This window comes from Drosophila santomea, chromosome 3R (genome assembly GCF_016746245.2).
Source record: "Drosophila santomea strain STO CAGO 1482 chromosome 3R, Prin_Dsan_1.1, whole genome shotgun sequence".
In the NCBI taxonomy this organism is placed as follows: Eukaryota; Metazoa; Arthropoda; class Insecta; order Diptera; family Drosophilidae; genus Drosophila; species Drosophila santomea.
Genome location: NC_053019.2, coordinates 3,735,396 through 3,754,329, shown reverse-complemented (window position 1 = coordinate 3,754,329; position 18,934 = coordinate 3,735,396). Strand labels below are relative to the sequence as shown.

The following is an 18,934-nucleotide window of genomic DNA, read 5'->3' as shown; positions in this document are numbered from 1 at the left end:
AACTGTGAATATAGATACGTACACAAACATTAATTTTAAAAATATTTCATATATGATACTTATTTCGGCATACCCCAGGTTAAACACAGCCACGGTATAAATATCGAGCCCCTAGCGCACACGAAAAGTAAGTGACTTGTTTAGCTAAAGCATACAAATCACAATCATAAGTCACTTTTTTCAAGATATTACAAGTTTGTCGTGCTATTTGTGTAATACCATCTTATTAGTCGATGTTTGTCACAAAGCCATTAAGCATTTAAAAAAGCTATACAAATGTTTGTCTGATGTTTTTGGTACATTAAGTAGGGCTTGTATTTGAGTTCTTGGTAACCAGTTACTGATTATATTATTATCTTATAGCGATAAACTGGCGAGTTTGTGTCGCTGCTGCTACTATGCCACCTCGACATCGAACGCCGCCGTAACTGCAGCCGCTGCTGCGGTCCAACAACAACAGCAGAGCCACTTGCTCAACGACACGTCCTCGACATCCTCGTCGGTGCTACTGATCGACAATGATCCCGCTGCGATCGGGGGAAATACCTCATCTTCCACAGCGTTGGACTCGATGGATGACTTGGACGCCGACATTGTGGCATCGCGGCGCACACACCAGCGACGTTACACTTGCCACCATGCGTTGCTCAGCGGGAACGGCAGCGAATCCCAAATGGCGGCTACAGCGGGTCTGATCAATCGACTGGCTCTGGACTCAGAGATTCATACTCTGCTTCAGCGCAGTCCTTTTGCAACGAATCAATTATTGTACTGTAAGAACCGCACCTCGTCCATCTACACGGATAGCTCCGATGATATAAGTAGCTTGGCAGGCTCTGATTCCCTGCTCTGGGACGACCGCTCGTTCACGGCACTGCCCAGCACAAGATCCGCACAGATCGCCAAGATAGTGGAGTATTTTGAGCGGAAGCGACAGGACTCCTCGCCGCCATCGGTACACCATCGCAATGGGAACGGGACGGTAGCAGCTGCCGTGGCTGCCTCTGCCCTGGGTTCCAACTACCTTTCCTACGAGTCGCGTCGATATTCTGACTTCAAGCGGCATCTGAACGCAGATGCCCTGTGCTTCGATCTGGACAAGAAGCCTGCGCAGCAAAGAATGATGGTGTGCGAAGGTGCAGTCAAGTCGAAGCTTCCCATATTCGACAAAAAGAAGCAACAGCAAGGCGGCTAGCTGGGGGACCTTGTTATGACAACCCCGACCTGATACATATTTAATAACTTACTTGTTAAGTCTCCCTGACTTAGTTCGATTCTGTGAGATTTGTATCCCCACATACGATTCCTTTATACCTGGCAGTACCACTTGATAAAAATACAAAAAATAATCGCAAATAATTTTGCGCTGAAAAGTTGGTTAGTTTTAAATGCGTAAAAGTTTAATTTATAAGTAAATAGTTGATTTCCTTATTGTCAAGGGTATAGAGCGCAATTGCAAGTAAGCCAAAATGTTCTACGAAAAATAAGCATGCTCTTACAATAAGCAAACCAATTTCGTTTGTATTAGTTGAAAAATTGTATCTAATTACCATTTATAAGCATATACATAAACATAATCATACGTCGTACTGGTTCCTAGTCCTTCAAATTTACTTCGCTACATATATTATGCTAAATTAGCGAGTATTCAAAAACCAATCATGGAAAGTATTTATTCTTAATAATTATATCTGTCGCTGGTAAACTCCTATGAAATGGCGTAGCTGTTCTTTATGAATACATTTACATATAATTTTAAATTTATCACGCTATTTATTTGATTCTGTATAAAAATATTATGTTTAAAATACAATACAAATATACACACATTTATACATAAAATGGCATATTGCAATATATACGGTTTACCTGTAACGATTAATTTAAATACGTAGGCTTACCAACTTGAGGTTTTAAGACTTGATGCCCCTTTCCCTCGAAAATTGTACAGATGATCGCGATCAATTTAAGAAGCAAGACCACTTATCATTGGTCAATCCAGTTCGGCTTAAACACGACTTATGACTATAGTTTTAGATTCCTATGTTACAAAAATGTGGTTATCTGCATTACAAATAAATACATAGGTGTATACAATGCACCCAGGAGATCAATTTCATATATTGGCTGATAAATTCCGATTTTATAAAGAGTATTATTGGACATGTTTTATTACAATTGTTTTATTTCTTTTTGTGTGTCATTTACAATCGAACTTACATTTACGGTAAATGAAAATCGGCTGCAATTATACTTCAATTATAACATATATTGCAAAAGAGCAAGGCGAAGACTGAGCCATAATTTTTCAATTGGCTAGTAGTTTCCATTACACTGATGATAGGAAAATATATCCGTAAATTGAATATATTATCAAGAATTCTTTAGGAAATATTAGCTTCAAATGAAGCATCTTACTTTACCAACTTAGACACTGTTGAACAGAAAAATTAATTATAATAAGTGAGACTTCCGCAGATGTAGATAAAGTACAATATGTGTACATATTAAAGAGATTGTTAAGAAATGTAAGTCGTCCATTTGATCATAACACGTCAACCTCATTGCATCGTCTTGTTAATGGGTTCTAAGTAAAGCCAAACATTAAAGAATCATGAATTTAAAATTCATTTCCGGTTGCCAATCAAACATTTTAAAGCACTTACCGACTTGGGCCGATGACGAATAAGTATTATAAATATTATTACCAACATTGAAATCGCAATCCATCCCAGACACAAACGAAATTAATTTCGGTTTTTAACATATGTAAATTTTAAATCGAAAACATGTCAGGCAAACAAATAATTTTGTAAAACTGTAAACTGAATTAATGTACTCGTATAATAAAGATTCTGATATAGTAACACCTCAGATTTTATCTTTTACCACTATGTACCAGGGTCGTAAATACGGAGTCCAAGATCTTTCGTTTTCTGATCCTAAAAGTATACACTGAAAAATTATTATTTACATTACTAAAACTGTAAAATGTCTGTAAAAAATCGTAAGGTTTTCTTTAATTTGTATTTAGTTACTTTTACCGCCAAAGTTTGGTTTATTAAAAGAAGGCTTCAACGATTATGATATCAGAATTATGTTTATTTTGCATGGTTTTCTATGGTACAGTAATTAGGTAAATTGTGAGTACTATTTAAGTTTATGTTGTTAAATTGAGTAAAAAGCTTTTATCTCATATCCGACGATTCGGGAGTCAAATGAGAAAGTTTAAATGATTCGCATTTCAAATCAGACTCGCAAAAGTCGCTGGGATCGTGGGGTGTAGTGTTCGTTGGTGGCGATGGTCTATATATCTGGAAAGGTGAGCTTACTGACTATAAGCTGTAGAACAGAACTAGATTACCACATGGTCTACCTCTAAGCGGGGCATATTCCTGCTGTCTCATAAACTTTGAATAAATAATACAAACTAAAATTGGACTAAACTAATATTGGGACTCATTCCTCAGACCCACTTAGCTCAACGTCAGGCTTCGGGGACCCATTCGGGGCACATTTCTGGGTCCAGCCTGGGCCTTTGGTAGCTCGGCGGACTTGCGTGCTCCATCCTCCTCGTCCTCGTCTCCGAAGAGCAGGGCCGCCAGGCTCGTCTCAAAGGTGGACTTCTTGCGCTGCGTGGGCTTTGTGCTGACTGCCGGCGCCTTGGTGGTTGCCAGTGTGACATACGACTTCGTTACCCCGGGTTGATGGGTCGTTGAGGTTGTGGATGTGGTGGAGGACGTTGAGGTGGAACTGCTGCTGCTGCTGCTGCTGCTGCTGCTAACGGGTGAAGCTGATGTAGAAGGTTTTTCTGTGGTGCCCATCAGTGGCAAAGCGATTGGCTGGTCCTTGCCAGCATTCTTGGCACCTGCGATCTCTTCTTGTTCCACTTGCTCAACGTGTTTGTAGCCCGGTGGATAAATGGGCTTGAAGCCACCTTGAAGTTGTGGCTGGAAGCTGTCCATTTCAGAAGGTTTTTCCGCCGTCAGCGGGCTAGCAGTGGGCTGCTCCTCTTCTGTTTTTTTTTGCTCGGCGAGGTCCACATCAGCCCGGTTAATGTTGTTCTTCTCAAAGATCGCCTGATCCGTGGTCGACGGCAGAATGTTCCAGTTACTGGGCACGGCAGGGTTTACTGCTGCTGCTCCACTGGCACCGCCTAGGCTCACACTTGGGTAAAATGGTGCCATGAAGTCCTTCTCGAAGTTCTGGCCACGCAGATCAAAATCACTGCTCAGGCCCTCCTCCGTCTGGGTGTCCTGTCGGATCTCGTTGATTACCGACGTCGCCAGATTGATATTGGAGAATTTTTGCCCCTGTTCGTGGCGGAATGGATTAGGCTCTGTGGGCGTGTAGGCAATTGCTATGGGTGCCTCTGTCCCGGTGCCCATAGCTCCCGTAATGATCCTTGGAGCCACGAGTACTCCCGAAACAGACGTCTGCGATTCGGGGTGAAGGTCGGAAAAGGAGGGGTCTGGCTTCTCGATAGGATAGGGGAACTTCTCTTTGGGAACTGGCTGCGCCTTGTTTTGCTGCTGCAGGGATTGCGGTTTCTTGTTCTTGAGAATGGGTTCCTGGGGCTGATCGCGAATCACGGAGAAGGGAGTGTTCTGGTACTCGGCAGGAGCTGAAGGAGCATCGCCTTCGCTCTGTCCTTTCTCTGCACTTTTCATAGGAAAAACAACGTACATGCCGCTGGGGTCCAACTTTTGCTGGCTGAGTTTGGAGACCTTAGCTTCTTGGGGATCATTGTCGGCCGTGACCTGGATCTCTCCTGCACCCGTATCATCGCCAGGCAGGCTCACAGCCTTCTTTTGGGACTGTAGCATTTGTAATGTGACCACTGGCTCCAGTTTCGTCTCCTCCGCTCCCTTGCGATCCTTGCCAGGGGTCACGGGCTGTGGTGGATCGTTGATCACCAGATCTTCTTCCTCGAAGTCGGCAGCTGCCTCAGCATCAATCGTTTTGTAGGGTTCCGATGAAGGTGCGTGTCGCTCAGCGGGATAGCCATCAACGGATCTTAATGGACCAGGACTCTGGGGGCGACGGGGATACATGTGATCGGGCAGATAGGGCACATTCTGTCCTCCATACGGAGGAAGTCTGTAAACTCTCCTATTAACATCTCCTCCCGGACCGGGCCCCATGGGATACTCCGAGATGCGATTCATGGGATAGCGTTTCTGCATCATTTGCTGATGCTGCTGGTGTAAAGGCTGACGGCGGTGGGCAAACTGAGGTTGCATCGAAGGATTATAAGGGCGTTTGGGACCGGGACCACCTTGCTGAGGCAGACGGATGTTTCCTGGTTCCTGCTTCAAGGCAGGAGGATGTCCGCTGGAAATCTTGGCATTCGGGCGGAACTGTGGCAAAATATTTGGTAGGTTGCTGGGATGGGGTCCGTTTTGTGGCTTCCGGTTGTACTCGTTATAGAAGTTGGATGGGCCTGATGTACCGAGTGGACGCTTTCCAGGAGTCGGTGATGCATGAGCGACTGGTACAGTAGTGGGGTATCGCGGAGGTGGCTCCATATCCAGCGAGGGTTGCTCACCGAGTACAGGCTGCTGGGCGGGGAATTTCTAAGAAGATTGGAATATATTATATAACGTTTATTTGATTTTCCTAAATAAGAGACTTTTTATTACCAATGGTTGTTTCTGCTGGCTCAGGTTAAGTACTTCATGCTGCTGGATCTGCACACTGGCGCTGCCAGGAGCTACTTCATCCTTGGGTTTGGGAAAAACAACTGGATTGGAGTTCTGAATTTGCTGTAGACTTAAAGGTTGTGCATGACCATTAATGCTTGGTCCTGCCGGAGGACCCTGCATCACAGCGGAGGAGGGAAGTTCCATCGACTCCTCTCCCTGGGCGGGGAATCGAATGTTGGTGGAGACAAGAAGTTCCTTTGTGTCCTCTCCCTGCATTAAAACCGGTGGAGTGGGCTGTGGCTGTGGTGGGGTCGACGATTGCTGCTGAGTGTAGGGATGAGGAGGCTGCTCAGGCCTGGTCACGGGTTTCTTTGATGGTCGCTTGTTGGATCCGATTAGGGGAAGCTGTTGATAGGGGGTTGGTGCCTCTGGTGGTGGCTCTTGGTAGGAAACGGTTCCAGGTGCTCCCGATGTGGCCACATTTCCGTTCTGATGGAAGTTTGAGTTCTGCTGGATGCTCGGCATCTGTTGGAAGTTCGGTGGCGGAGGCAGTGGTTCCTTGATAGGTCGCTTGATGTTGGCAATGTCCTCGTTGATCACCTGACCGTATTGAACACCTGGCGTGTCCTTGGCGAACACTGGTTCCTTCTCAATGCTCGGGTGGCCCACGCTAACTTGTTGCACCTGACTGCCCAGAACGAAAGAGGCTGACTGCTGTCCCGGCGAAATCACCACATTATTGATCTGGCCCGGCACAGGTCGGTATTGCATCATGTTTGGCTGCTGCACCTGGTAGGACACGTACTCGTTGCTGTAGTTCTCCTGACTACCAGAGATGACCTTCTGCTCGTTCGGATTGGGCCGTTGATGTGATGCTGGTTGCTGTGTTCCTGGTTGCTGCTGGGAACCGGGCTGCTGCATGGCGAAGGGCGATGGCTTGGATGGTGCAATGGGCTGAATGAGATTGCCCTGGGCATCGAATCCTTGGTTCTGTTGGTAGTTTTGGGCCACATTGGATTCTTCTTCAGCCAAGCTATTGAATATATCGCTGAGTGTCATAGGAGGTTTAGGAGGAGATGGTTTCTTCTGCAGAGGTGGCGGGAGTGGCTGATGTTGCTGCTGCTGTTGATGTTGTTGTTGTATATGTGGCTGTTGGTGATGTTGTTGCTGCTGCTGTTTTTCCAGTTGCTGCTGGTACGGATGCTTCTGCTTTTCCAGATGCTGCTTCTCCAATTGCAGCTGATACTGCTGCTGTTCATATTGTTGTTGCTGCTGCTCCTGATATTGCTGGTGCTGTATTTGCTGTTGCTTCTGCATCTGCTGCTGCTTCTCCAGTTGCAGCTGTTGATGCTCCTCCGCCTGTGTGTTCTTCTGCCCCAGAGTGTGGTAAACGTCGGCTGGATCCAGGTTGGGAATACCAGTTCCCGGAATGGGACTAAAGGCGGGTGGGGGTGTGGGTCCTTCGGTGAACACCACAGGTGCGCTTGTGCTCGATGTGGTGTACATCTTGGTGGTTGTGGCAGGCTCCGTAGGGAAGATAGCTGCCTGTGGAGTGGCATGGTGGGTGGTGAGGGCCACATCGCTGCTGCTGGGAGTTGGTCTGGGCGATGACTTCACCGGGCGCTGATCCTCCTGACCAACCATTGGCCTGCCACTGGTGCTGGGCACTGTGGGACTGTACTTCTTGGTCGGCACAAACTTCTTGCGGGTGGTGCTGGTACGCGGTGGTTGTGTGGTCGTGGAAGCCGTCTGCAAAGGAATGGGGCGTCTTGAGGTGGTGGTGTACTTGACCGCCGGGCTTGTGGCTGCCGTGGTTGTAGTGGTGGTAACTGGTTTCCTTGAAGGGGGCAAAGTTCCCCGAGTTGTAGTTGTTGTAGTGGTTGTCGTCGTAGACGTGGTGGTGGTGGAAGAAGGACTACTGGGATAGTAAGCTCCAGCCGTGGGCGTCACTGCAGTTAGTTTAGTAGTTGGCACGGTGAAGAAGTTCGAGCTATGATAGTTGGGTGGTGGGGGTGTAACTGGAGCCACCACGGAAGTGGGTTTCTTGTTGGTGATGAAATTCTTGTTACTGCCCTGGTACTTTAAGTTGGCATACGAACTGGATACCAGCGGATAAACGAACTTCGACGAGGAGTACTTCACGGGCAGATTCAAGAAGTCGTGTATGTTGGGCGAACTGCCACCACTCAGCACAATCTTCTCGTTGGGATCGAGCACCTCATTGGCCTCGGGTTGAATTCCCGCCGGCTTCTTGGCACTGAAGTCCAGCTGACCAGACACGGGATCCTGGCGCGCATAGTAGGGTTTTCCCTCGTTGAAAATCTGGTTGGGCAGCACATAGCTTGTAGAGATGACGTCCTCCTCGCCCGAGACATCAGCACTCCTGGCTTCCAAGGGCAACAGGACCGATGGGGTCTCGGTGGTGGACTCCCCGCTTGATGTTGCGGTTGTGCAATACAGCAACATTAGTGCCACCAGCAACCTTAGGTTGCTACTGCCTCCCATTTCGATTGGCTGCAATGAGAGAAACGAAATTAAAACTTTTGTTTGAATCGCAGACCTTCCGCCCAAGCCGAAACCACTCTTGATTTCTGAGTCTGCACAAGGCCGCTGTCACTTCAAACGCTTTGACAACGGACCGCTTCCACATTTATGGTGCGAAAATTGCAGCCAGTCGGCTGAGATTGCTGGTGTGGCTGCTTTGAGTCCCGACAGCAAGACCTCGGCCACTCGGCAAATTGTCAGCAGAGCAAGCGCCGTAGGTTGGCTTAATTGAGACATGACCGTGTCTGCTTCTTTGCGAGAAGTGTTTTGGCCAAACAAAGAGCTTAGTACTATACGTTCGGGGCCTTCGGATGGGTTATGATTGCAGATCAAAACATCGGCTGGCAGTGTCGCTTACAATTAACAACACACAACTGGTGCACTCCCAATTTGGCACTGACTCTGGTCCACAAGTGACTGGATGGGATTGCTTTGATTTTCATAAAAAGCTGCTGCAATACTTGCGGCCAGCAAGCAAATAAAAGGAAAAAGTGAAATTTTACCAAATGTGAGCAGCCAGTTTTTGCAGCAAGTGGAAAACCCGTCTGGGAGTTGTGGCTTGTTGTGGTGGTCGCTCATTGTGGTGGTTATGTCAAACGAGCCAAATGCCAGTCTCTGGCCTAAGCTAAAGACGTTGCTATTGTCTAATGCTCTTCGATATTCTGCAGCTACAAAAAAAAGAGCCGAAAGGCCAAAAGATCCGAAATCGTTTGGGCCGCCAGTGCTTTCGATTCGCCGCTTCTTCTGCCGTGACAAGAAATTCACTTTCAAAAACACAGTTCAACTTTCATTCAATCAAAATACATCGATAATGTCACCCAGCCGAAATACCCAGCGCTAATTATAACTGACTCAACGGCGGAGAGCAGCCATAAGAGCATCAGTGTCAAACTCATCCAGCCAGGAGCGAGGCTCATTATGCGCTTAATCGCCGCGTACTGTCAATCAAAAATGTTCACGTAGAAACTTATTCAAAGAGCCGCGGGCACACTACTCACTGGGATTTGAGCAGCAAGAATCCCAGATGAAAGTGCAATTGCCGCAATTGGCAGTGGTGTCTCCAATTGCCGTGGTTATTATTATTATTATTATTATGGTCTAGATTTCCTCTCGATTGCATGCGGCATGTGCCACCACACGAAATCATTGCGAGTGAACTGCGATCTAAGTGCTCGGCCATTTAACTGCAGCGTGTTTTCTAGCATCTACCAACTTTCATTTCAATTGTCAATGAATTGGCCAGCGATTGTGTGCTTTCTTGTGTTCTTTGATTTAATACAAAGTGTTATGCAAATGCAGAGCTTGTTTGCCTCAATTTAGCATGCTTGTCGATGGGCTGTAATTCAGAAGAGCAAGTCGAACTCGTATCAACAGACTGGCTAACTGGGTAATTGGGTCACAATTTAGGAACTTGTTTGCTCTTCCCATCACTTTATTAATGTCCACATCGCGCATGCTAACACGGCCAAGTTCGCTTTTATCAGTATGCTAATAAAAAGAACAGCCCAAAGAAAAGCAGCATGAGCAGAAGCAACAGAGCATCCTCCTGTAGAACTTAGAATGCCAAAAGAAACCTGTCATCGCTGGATTGTTGAAAGAGCACGCGCCCGAAAGCAATGAAATGTGTGAGGCAAACGAAAGACTCAAGACACAAACTTCTTGTCAACAAGTCTTTGAATATGCGATCGTGGTTTCAATGCACATTTGAGCCGCACTTGATTGCCACTTTCCATTATTAGTGCCGTCGAAGAAGGAGGCATTTCTGGGCGGACAGTGCTGCATTTTCATTTTCATAATTTACGCATCTGGGTCACTGTGCTAATTGTTTGTAATTATTATTCAATATGTGAGGCATGGCTTTCTTGTCGCGTAGAAAGTGCTAATTTTGGATCGAGTTATTGATCGCGACATTCCAAAACATTTCGTGGGTTCAACGAACCCACCAATTGCTGACCCAGTTCCTTGATAAGGAAGTCTGTGGATTATTGTAATCACTTCCCTGCCGCACTTTCCTTTCCCATTACACAATTCGCCCTGCTCTCTGATTAATTCATTTCAGACGGGGTTCCCACAATAATGTTAGTATAAAGTGCATAAACGCCAAAACTTTCCCCTTCTCCTGCCTGCTGCGAAGTGTCGCTCTTCAGAGGAGGGCACCCCGAAAAAGTCGCACGTCTATTACGGGCCACAGCAATTAGGTGTAGTTTTTAATAGTGGCAATCAAAAGCGTGGTAAAAATAATTACGACGACAAAACGAAACACATAATAGCGAAAATGCTTAATCCAGCCCTGCGGCCAATGTTGACAAAGAGCAGAGCCAGCGAAGTCATTAGACACCCGGGCCAATCTCAGAGGGGCCCCGAAAACCCTAAGACTCAACTTAAACTGTCTCTGTCGAGCTAATTTTTAAACCAGATTCGGGGGATTGGACGGGACGGCGCTTTTCTACATTTCTTATTTCTTTCAATGGCACGGCCAGCAGCAGCTGCAACTTTCACTTTTGGCAGTCAAAAATTTCTCGCTCAGCTTCTGAGTGCTGTTGCCTTTGCGGCTGTATGTGATGTGGTGCGGCGCCAGGCAGAGAGAATTATTTATGGCTTACCGAATATATGCCTCAACTTTAACCGCAACGCAACGGCAAAAGCAGCCAAACCAGAACGGTAGGACGCAAAATAAAAATAATTAAAATCAGTGAAATTTTTGATTGCCCCCGCTGTCCGCCGTATGAGGCAACTTCTGATTCCAAATACCGAGGAAGCCAGTCTTCCTGCCCGCCGGTCTGCCTCCCCTTCTTTTTTATTTAGCTGTTGTTTCTGTTTCTGTTTCTGTAGCTTTTTCGGTGAATCAGCCAGGCAGATACCAGATACCAGATACCCAATACCCAATGAAGGTACCACAAAATAAACCAACAACGTCTGCGAGAGAAGCGGCTAAACCCCGTGTACGTAGCACAGCTGACCCCGTTAGCGATCATTGGACAAACAGTCGCTGGCGAGTGCGACTGGAATGTGGACGAAGCCTGGTCGTGGGCTTGGAAACCCTATGCTTCAGGCCCGCAGGTCCCAGTGGTATTTAAAGGCACAAATACACAAATAAAAAAGTCCAGCATGAATGTAAAAGTTATTTAAAAAAAGTTATTGCATCTTTAACTCTCTTATTGGCAAACATGCAGCAATTAATTAGTCGAGCTAATCAACAAATTTCCCAACAGGGTACAACGAGAGTTAGTTTCCCAACCCTAGGCAGTTTCCATTTTGATGGCCTCAGGTAGTACCATTTCCAAAATCGCCGCCGTCTTAGTCATTCGGATTTAATTTGCATTTCTTTCTGGCAAAAAACGAGAAGGCGAAACAAAACAACTCGAGAAATTTCACTTTTTAAGGTGCGTAATCGCTCTTGGCCACCACGACACCACACACACTCATAAATCCCGGCTATGATCTCTGGGGTCTGATGTTGCCTGATTTTAACGTTAACAAATGTTGGCAAGTGCAAACACCTTGGCCAAAGTCTCGTGAATCATTCGAGTGTTGCAATCACACGAAATTTCGAGCGAATTCCCGCAAACCAAAAGCAATCACCGGCCAAGGAAATCCGTGATCGGATTTCCGCTCTCTCGCTGGTAAAGATAGAAAGTGACGCCCACATGCTAAGTGCGATTAGCATATAGAAATGAATAACCCCATTGGCCAAAACAGGCGAAATTCCTTCAGGCCAGAAGACAAATAAAAAAAAAACTAAAATCCGAATGTCTTAAAAATCAATAAACCGAAATAGCCGCTGACCGCGTCTAAAAAATGGCAATGAAAGTCAAGGCAACGTGCCTGAAATCTTAATTATAATAATACGCATTTGCAGGTTCTTCAAAGAGAAATGGTGAAATTTTTAGCTTGCCGCCAGAGTGTGAAGTTCAAGCCGAGCACTTCAAATGCCACACACATACACTCCAAAACTTGAATTTGTTGCTATTTTATTAGTTTTAATGAAGTCGACGACGGCGAATCGAAATTTACAACAACTTATGGCACATAGCGAGGAAATTATGCGCTGCACACATGCGCAGACCATATGAATTTTACAATGGAATTGTTATTATTAAAGTACTGTCCGAGTCATCAAATGGAAACTGTTCAAGTACTGATTTAAAGAAAAAGCGTACAGAAAAGCTATTCAGCACACACTGACAGCTGGATAGTTTGCTACTTTTTTTGAAGTATATCTTTGTAAATTTGTATTTAATTCTTGGTTATTATTACTTTGTAAACGATGTGAGTTATTTTTGAACATTTACCTTTAGTTCGTTATAATGTTTTTCACGGTGTAACAAATGTATAAGCACGAGCCGCTCACAGTGTGGCTCAAATAAAAAGGAAAGTGCCGAGGATGCCCGATTTGAAAAACAATTTCAGAGAGCAGCGATAAGGCCGATAAGCGAGCGATGATTGACTATGTTCGCCGATGGACGTATCCCATTTTGCAGAATCGCCGCACGTCACCGATCTGGTCGGCCAATAAATCTTTCAAGGCTGTCAGTTCGTTTTTGGTGGCCAAGTGTGACTTCCTCGGCTAGAGAAGAAGCACCCATAAATGGCCAGATCTCGAGTGTAATTCGGTTTAGGCCTGCTGCCTCTGGCATTGCTTTTATGGTCACTTGGCTTTTTGGCTCACTTGGCTGGTTGCTGGGTTGTTTTTAATGCAATTGCAATAGCTGCGGCATTAGAAATTGCTGCGCCCGCGCGTGCCATCCAGTAAATGGGTTGGCTCCAAGTTCTGTTTCTGCTTCTGATTCCGCTTATGTTTGGCCCGGCATAGCTAAGCATATAGTATGATTCTGGTTTGCCAGCCAATTTGGGTCGCTGACGATGGCTATAAATCAGGCGGCGGACTCCTTCCCTATTGGGAACGCTGCTCCGACCTTTTGGGAAAGTAATAAATTAGCTAACGGTTGGCTGCCAATTGATCTCGTTATCTCCTCGTCTGTGTATTGAATAATTCGCGCCCAGTGCATAACAGCCGCCGACACGCAACCCATTGAGTCTCATGCAAAGTGTGAATTCATTACCAGAATTCAATTACTTTGCACTTTACATAACGCCAGGCGATTGTCAATGAACCTGACAATTTTTTGGCCAGCGGAATGCGGAATCTCGGAAACAAGTTAGCGGCAATTAGCATGTAGTCCACGATTTGTAGGTCAACCGAATTTGATGGAGAGGAAAGTATGACATCGCGAGATCTGGACTAAAATAAAAAGCCGTCTTTTGCAAGTAGTTGCGTACATAATTATTGTCTTGCAAAAACTCGAGTAACGTTTTTCCACCAGATGAGCAAGGGCCGGCGACAAAAAAGCGGATGCTAAACGAAAGACTTAAGGCACGAACTCGTGTGGGTTGCAGGGCTTGCCCTGATTTCCAGCTGGTGACCAGCAACAGCCCGCTGCAGTTTGCTTATTTTTTGTGCTTTGTCGAGTGCAGCATGCTAATTAGCTGCAACCGTAATGGCCGACAAACATTCCTAACCGCTTAACCCACAAATCTTACCCGCAAACTGGCTGAACCTGGCTGATATCCTTGGCTGTGGTGGCCCAAAGTATTCCACAATTAGTTGATTGTATAGAAACCAATAGAGTTCACACAGGCACACTCGCGGCGAATGGAAGAGCTCACCGAGCACACACAACAATTACCGTTGTTGCGATTTCCGTTGACGGTGCCGTACGAAATTCGATTCGATTTTCCAAACACGTCTCGCACTTTTCTTTTCTCTCGGCTCGCGTTCAATATTGAATTTCTGGTATTTGCATTTCTGCCGCGAAAGAATCTGAAGAGAAGACCACGACGCGACCGCTGCCTTTAACGGCCACACACTGAATGAAGTTGTGCGACGACAAAAGAAATTTTTATTAAAAAGAAAGCACTGCCAACAGGTAAGACGGCTGGCAGCGGTTACAAACGGTTAACAGAGCCACTGTTAACTCGTAACTGGTGGTGGAAATTCAAAAATCAAATCTACTGCAGTGGAACACTTTAATTGTTAACTGCAATCAAAGATTTTACGAGCCGTTTCCGAGGGACCCCTATAAGAGCAAAAATGTTTCGGTTCTTGTGATAAGAAAGTTAGATTAAAACATTTCAGAGCCAAATGTCTTAATTGATCAAGAAAGTTTCTTCTCAGAACATAATTGCGTACTTACACTTGAATGGTTTGGCCCTGGACAACAATTCGTATTTGTAAATGAAAGCTGACCAGGCACAGCTATTAAGGCAGAAACTTTTTATTTGGAAAATCGGGCAACTAAGCCCTAATATCTTATATAAAATCGCATTTAAGGCGCAAAAAGAGGTGCCTAATGACTTAAAGCTCATACTTAACTGGCTGATGTTACGTGCATTTGTCCGACGGACCAGCAAAATATTTTGGTGGCTCTGGTCCAAAAAACGCCACCAAACTTCCAAGCAGCAAACAGTGAAAGCGGAAGCACTTATTATTCTCTGTATTTTGCACCACTGAAAAAAGTGATGGACAAAACACTGGAACGACAACAGCAATCAAAGCAATACATATAATTACTTCATTCAGAAACGCAACCGGAATCGGATTCAGGGCCACAAAGTCTTCAACCGGTGGCAAATAAAAATCGGGCATTCAATAAGCGGAGAAATGCTGTCCATTATCACTTTCGGATCTTAGTTATCCAATCCTATGTTTATTTGCCCGATTTACTATTGATATCTTGCATAATGAACTTTTTCTTCACGTCACATGAAGTATTTTTTAAGAGAAATCTTTACGATAAAAAGGGAAATTTTTAACTAAGTATTAGTTTTTAGATATGTACCTATATTTCTAGGTCATTTGTTCTTATATGAAAAAGTTCTAAAAGTAAGTTGGTTGTAAATATTATGGTACAAGTTGTTGATACCCCATTTTTTGTGTCTTTTCTATCCATTTAACTGAGATTTATAATAAAATATTATTATAATTAGTATTATAATAATAGCTAACCACTTTTGCAATCAACACAAATTCTACTCACTGGGCTTAAATAAATAAATAAATTTATTCCGTCCACATTTTTTTATATACTACATTCTGCGTATAGTTCAAAGGTGCTACAGAACGATTTGAATATTTCTTTGCTGCTAAGCAGCAAACAGTCACTAGAGTACGCACACTCGCCGCGGTGTCGATGAAATTCGTCCTTGGATCAATTAGCGTGCCTGGTTAAAGGGATTGTCCGGGGACTTGTTCCACTCTTTCATCAGCAGTTGCTTCCACTGGGACATGCGAAGTGAGGGATTCTCAGCCTTAATGCGGGGCAGATTGTTGGATTCAAAGGTTTTATAGGCAGCACGCATTCGCTTCTCGGGATGTTTGTCCTCTTCGCTGTCATTTACACTAAATTTAAACAAAAGATAATTAATATTGATAGAAAAAAAGTGTCATTAAAGGTACCCACCTGAGCACCACCAGGGCCTCGTCAATGTTGGACGCCACATCCGTGTCGGCCATGGATCGGTTTAGATTCTCCTCGATGTGATTTTGGACCACCACTCGAGCGGCCACAGGCTTGTTGGCCTCGTTGATGGCCTCGATTACGCGCTGCTTCTTCTCCATCTCCTCGAGAATCATTTGGCGGTTAATCTTAGCCAGCGGCTGCTTGCGCTGCGTGTTGATGGAGGACATTTCCTGGTCCAGCAGCGCCTTGGCCTCTGCCTTTCGCTTGGCCGCCTCGGCCCGCTTGCGCTCCTCCTCGTCCTTGCGCAGTTGTTTCTTGGCAAGATTCTTGTCGTCATCGCGCCACAGGCGATCCTCTGCCTCCTTGGTCTTCTTCTCCTGCGTGGCCTTCTTGGTGGCCTCCTTGCGCTCACGAGCTTCCACCGCCTTCGAGTTGATTCCCATTTTCTTTGGCATTGTGTCCTTTATAATGAATTCGTTCCTAAAATGTTGTCTATTTTTTTATTGATTTGGAGCCAGTGTGACCAAGGCTGCAACGCTAAAGTGCTAAACTACCGGAGTACCGGAAAAGAAATACCAGAAAATTAACTACCTCAAATACAGTATTTCAGCTGAAATATTTTTTAAATGCATTTTAAGAAAATGATTTAAGACATGTTTCACTATCTTATAATCGATTGCGGCTCTTAGAATCCTAATATAAAAAAAAAACAAATAAAAAAAAAAAACTATTTTATTGACCGCAGTTGTATATAAGGCATTCTAAACCTGGTCTCACTATAATCTATAGCATTTGTTTTTGGTTACTCTACATTGTTATTAACAACAAATCGCATTCAAATGGATATTCTGAAAGCTGAAATAGCTAGAAAGCGCAAGCTGCTGGAGCAAAAGCAGCTGGTGGACGAAAATAAGAAGTATTTTAGACGCGGTGACCTGAATGCCAAGAATACCGAGGAAGTGCTTCAGAAGGTGGGCTACAAAAAGCAGGAATCCGTCGAAGCACAAGGACAGACCACGGAGGGCGCCTACAGTTTTGTGGCCGATGGCCAGAACATATTGCCGCGCACGGAGGTCATCCGGAGGCTTAGGGAACGCGGAGAACCCATCCTTATATTTGGTGAGACGGAGCCTGAGGCCTTTGACAGATTGCGACAATGCGAGATTTCGCAGCCAGAGGCTAATCGCGGTTTCCGCAACGATTTCCAGGAGGCTATGGAGCAGGTGGACGCTGCCTACCTGCAGGAGATGTTCGCTAACACACCCACCACCAAGGAAGACAAGAAGTCGGACTTCGCTGAGCTGGACGAATCCGTGTCGTGGGAGAGCATACAAACAATGGCTCAAAAGATGGGCCGCAACAAGGACTACGACATGGATGTGATCATCACATTACTCACCTTCCTGCTTAAGCTCTGGAACGACCAGATTGCGAACTACAGCAAGCACGAGAAGATGTCCACTAAGGTGAAGATGACCCGCGTCATCTACACGCAGACTAAGGAATACGTGAAGCCGTTGTTTCGCAAACTGAAGCATCACACTTTGCCAGAGGACATTCTGGACAGTCTGCGAGACATCTGTAAGCACCTGCTCAACCGCAACTACATCACAGCCAGCGATGCCTACCTAGAAATGGCCATCGGAAACGCGCCCTGGCCCATTGGTGTCACTATGGTGGGCATCCACGCTCGTACAGGTCGCGAAAAGATTTTCTCAAAAAATGTGGCCCACGTAATGAACGACGAAACACAGCGCAAGTACATCCAGGGTCTTAAAAGGCTGATGACCAAGTGCCAGGAGTACTTTCCCACCGATCCCTCCAAGTGCGTGGAGTATGTCAGTAAGAAGGATCGCGAATAAACTAGAGCTTTTGTTAGTCATTATTGTAATACCAATATCAAGCGTTTAACTTTGTATGTAGAGAGCAAGGGGAGTTCCGCGGTAGTTACATTTTCACTTCTTTCCCAGTTCAGCGGAGCGCTGTGAAGACTTCTCTACGGCGTTTATTAAAGTAGACCTGAAAGCAAGGAAGAAAGCAATTAAGCAACTGTGCAATGAACAGCTTCATGGTTTAGCCACCTGAGGTTTCCCTTTTCCAGCTCATGAACGCCTACTATGGTGGCGCCACCGGGAGAGCAGACTTCATCCCGCAGCACCGCCGGATGCTTGCCAGTGAGTAACACGGTTTTGGCCGCTCCCAGGAGTGTCTGAGCCGCAAACTGAAGAGCCATCTGTCGCGGTACTCCCTGTTTGACTCCGCCATCGGCCAGTGCCTCTATAATAGTGTAAACAAAGGCCGGACCGCATCCAGCTACCCCGGTGACGGCGTCGATCATGGACTCTGGCACCTGTTGTGCCAGTCCCAGGGCATTGAGCATTAGGTGAATCTTTTCCAAGTCGTGATGCGAAACGCGTGCGTTGCCAGTGTACACAGTGCAGCCCTCGCCCACCTGCATGGATGTGTTGGGCATGGTGCGGATCACCTTCAGTTCCGAACTGCCCATGAAGCTGAAGGCCTCCTCCAGCGTTTGGAGGCTGGTTCCCGCCAGAACCGACACCACCAGCTTGTTGGCATCCTTGGCCGACGGAACGTGCTTGTACTTAAGCTGAGCCGCGCACGTTGATAGCATGTGCGGCTTTACGCAAATAAAGACTATGTCCGTATGCTCCAGGACATTGTAGTTGTCGTCGCAGGTCACAGCTCCCAGATCCCGCCAACGCTGCAAATTCTCGATGTGGGGACCGGAGACCAGTACCTGGCTAGCCTTCACGATTCCACAGCGCACCAGCCCGGATCCTATGGCGAAGGCCATGTTTCCGCCTCCGATAAAGCCGATCCTTTCGTCCAACTTGGCCATGCTTAAAGAACTTTGCACAATATATTTGAAGGCCCTCCAGATGATTCTAGGCAATTGATTGATGTTAGATAACTTTATAGCCCTCAAGCTTGTCCTAGTGTCAATATTTGAGGTGGCTGGATTTTTATCGCTCCTCTAATCAATAACAGCTGCCGGTTGCAGGGGCGTAGATAGAAAACATTATTTTGAGGGACTAGCACCGGAATGATTATAATATATTGATATTACTTATCATATACTTCAACTCCCTAAAAAAAAGGATAATATTAATGAAGTAGATTCAGAAAAATATTAATTATATCTTATATGGTATAATATCTACACTTTTAAAAATATTTTTAGTTTTTGCTCTCAATCCCTGAAGTTACTCCCATGAGCTTTGGTGTGACCAGATATTTTTTGCCCAAAAAACAAAAATACCAGAT

The 18,934-nt window shown here is 45.5% G+C and overlaps 5 protein-coding genes across 8 annotated transcripts in view; 2 read left to right on the top strand and 3 right to left on the bottom strand.

The window, feature by feature from the left end:
* LOC120450976 overlaps positions 1-2,119 on the top strand; it is a 47,996-nt gene extending 45,877 nt beyond the window's left edge. For 2 of the 3 annotated variants that reach the window (XM_039634269.2, XM_039634270.2), the window contains one exon: positions 364-2,119. In XM_039634269.2, coding sequence (XP_039490203.1) covers positions 364-1,195 — 832 coding nt within the window. In that variant the 3' untranslated portion in view covers positions 1,196-2,119. Of the gene's footprint in view, positions 1-78; positions 128-363 lie in introns of all 3 variants that reach the window. The other variant, XM_039634272.2, reaches the window with a different exon arrangement.
* Positions 2,120-3,141: 1,022 nt separating this feature from the next.
* On the bottom strand, positions 3,142-13,934 carry LOC120451905 (proteoglycan 4). Its single transcript, XM_039635914.1, has 3 exons — positions 13,731-13,934; positions 5,643-8,159; positions 3,142-5,576 (listed from the first exon to the last, which is right to left on the bottom strand). Exons 2-3 carry the CDS (start codon positions 8,148-8,150, stop codon positions 3,477-3,479), a joined length of 4,608 nt encoding a protein of 1,535 aa, XP_039491848.1. The 5' UTR covers positions 8,151-8,159; positions 13,731-13,934; the 3' UTR covers positions 3,142-3,476.
* A 1,297-nt stretch (positions 13,935-15,231) lies between these two features.
* Positions 15,232-16,175, bottom strand: LOC120453838 (coiled-coil domain-containing protein 124). Its single transcript, XM_039638732.2, has 2 exons — positions 15,650-16,175; positions 15,232-15,588 (listed from the first exon to the last, which is right to left on the bottom strand). Exons 1-2 carry the CDS (start codon positions 16,102-16,104, stop codon positions 15,402-15,404), a joined length of 642 nt encoding a protein of 213 aa, XP_039494666.2. The 5' UTR covers positions 16,105-16,175; the 3' UTR covers positions 15,232-15,401.
* A 244-nt stretch (positions 16,176-16,419) lies between these two features.
* Positions 16,420-17,546, top strand: LOC120451829 (pre-mRNA-splicing factor 18). Of its 2 annotated transcripts, XM_039635805.1 has the most exons (2): positions 16,635-16,768; positions 16,858-17,546. In XM_039635805.1, the coding sequence occupies exons 1-2, from the start codon at positions 16,694-16,696 to the stop codon at positions 17,509-17,511; spliced, it is 729 nt and encodes a 242-aa protein (XP_039491739.1). In that variant the 5' UTR covers positions 16,635-16,693; the 3' UTR covers positions 17,512-17,546. The 2 variants fall into 2 exon arrangements, with proteins under 2 accessions (XP_039491738.1, XP_039491739.1); XM_039635804.1 differs by having other exon boundaries at positions 16,420-17,546.
* LOC120451833 (pyrroline-5-carboxylate reductase) lies at positions 17,509-18,932 on the bottom strand. Its single transcript, XM_039635808.2, has 3 exons — positions 18,832-18,932; positions 17,731-18,757; positions 17,509-17,668 (listed from the first exon to the last, which is right to left on the bottom strand). Exons 2-3 carry the CDS (start codon positions 18,507-18,509, stop codon positions 17,605-17,607), a joined length of 843 nt encoding a protein of 280 aa, XP_039491742.1. The 5' UTR covers positions 18,510-18,757; positions 18,832-18,932; the 3' UTR covers positions 17,509-17,604.
* Positions 18,933-18,934: the final 2 nt, after the last annotated feature.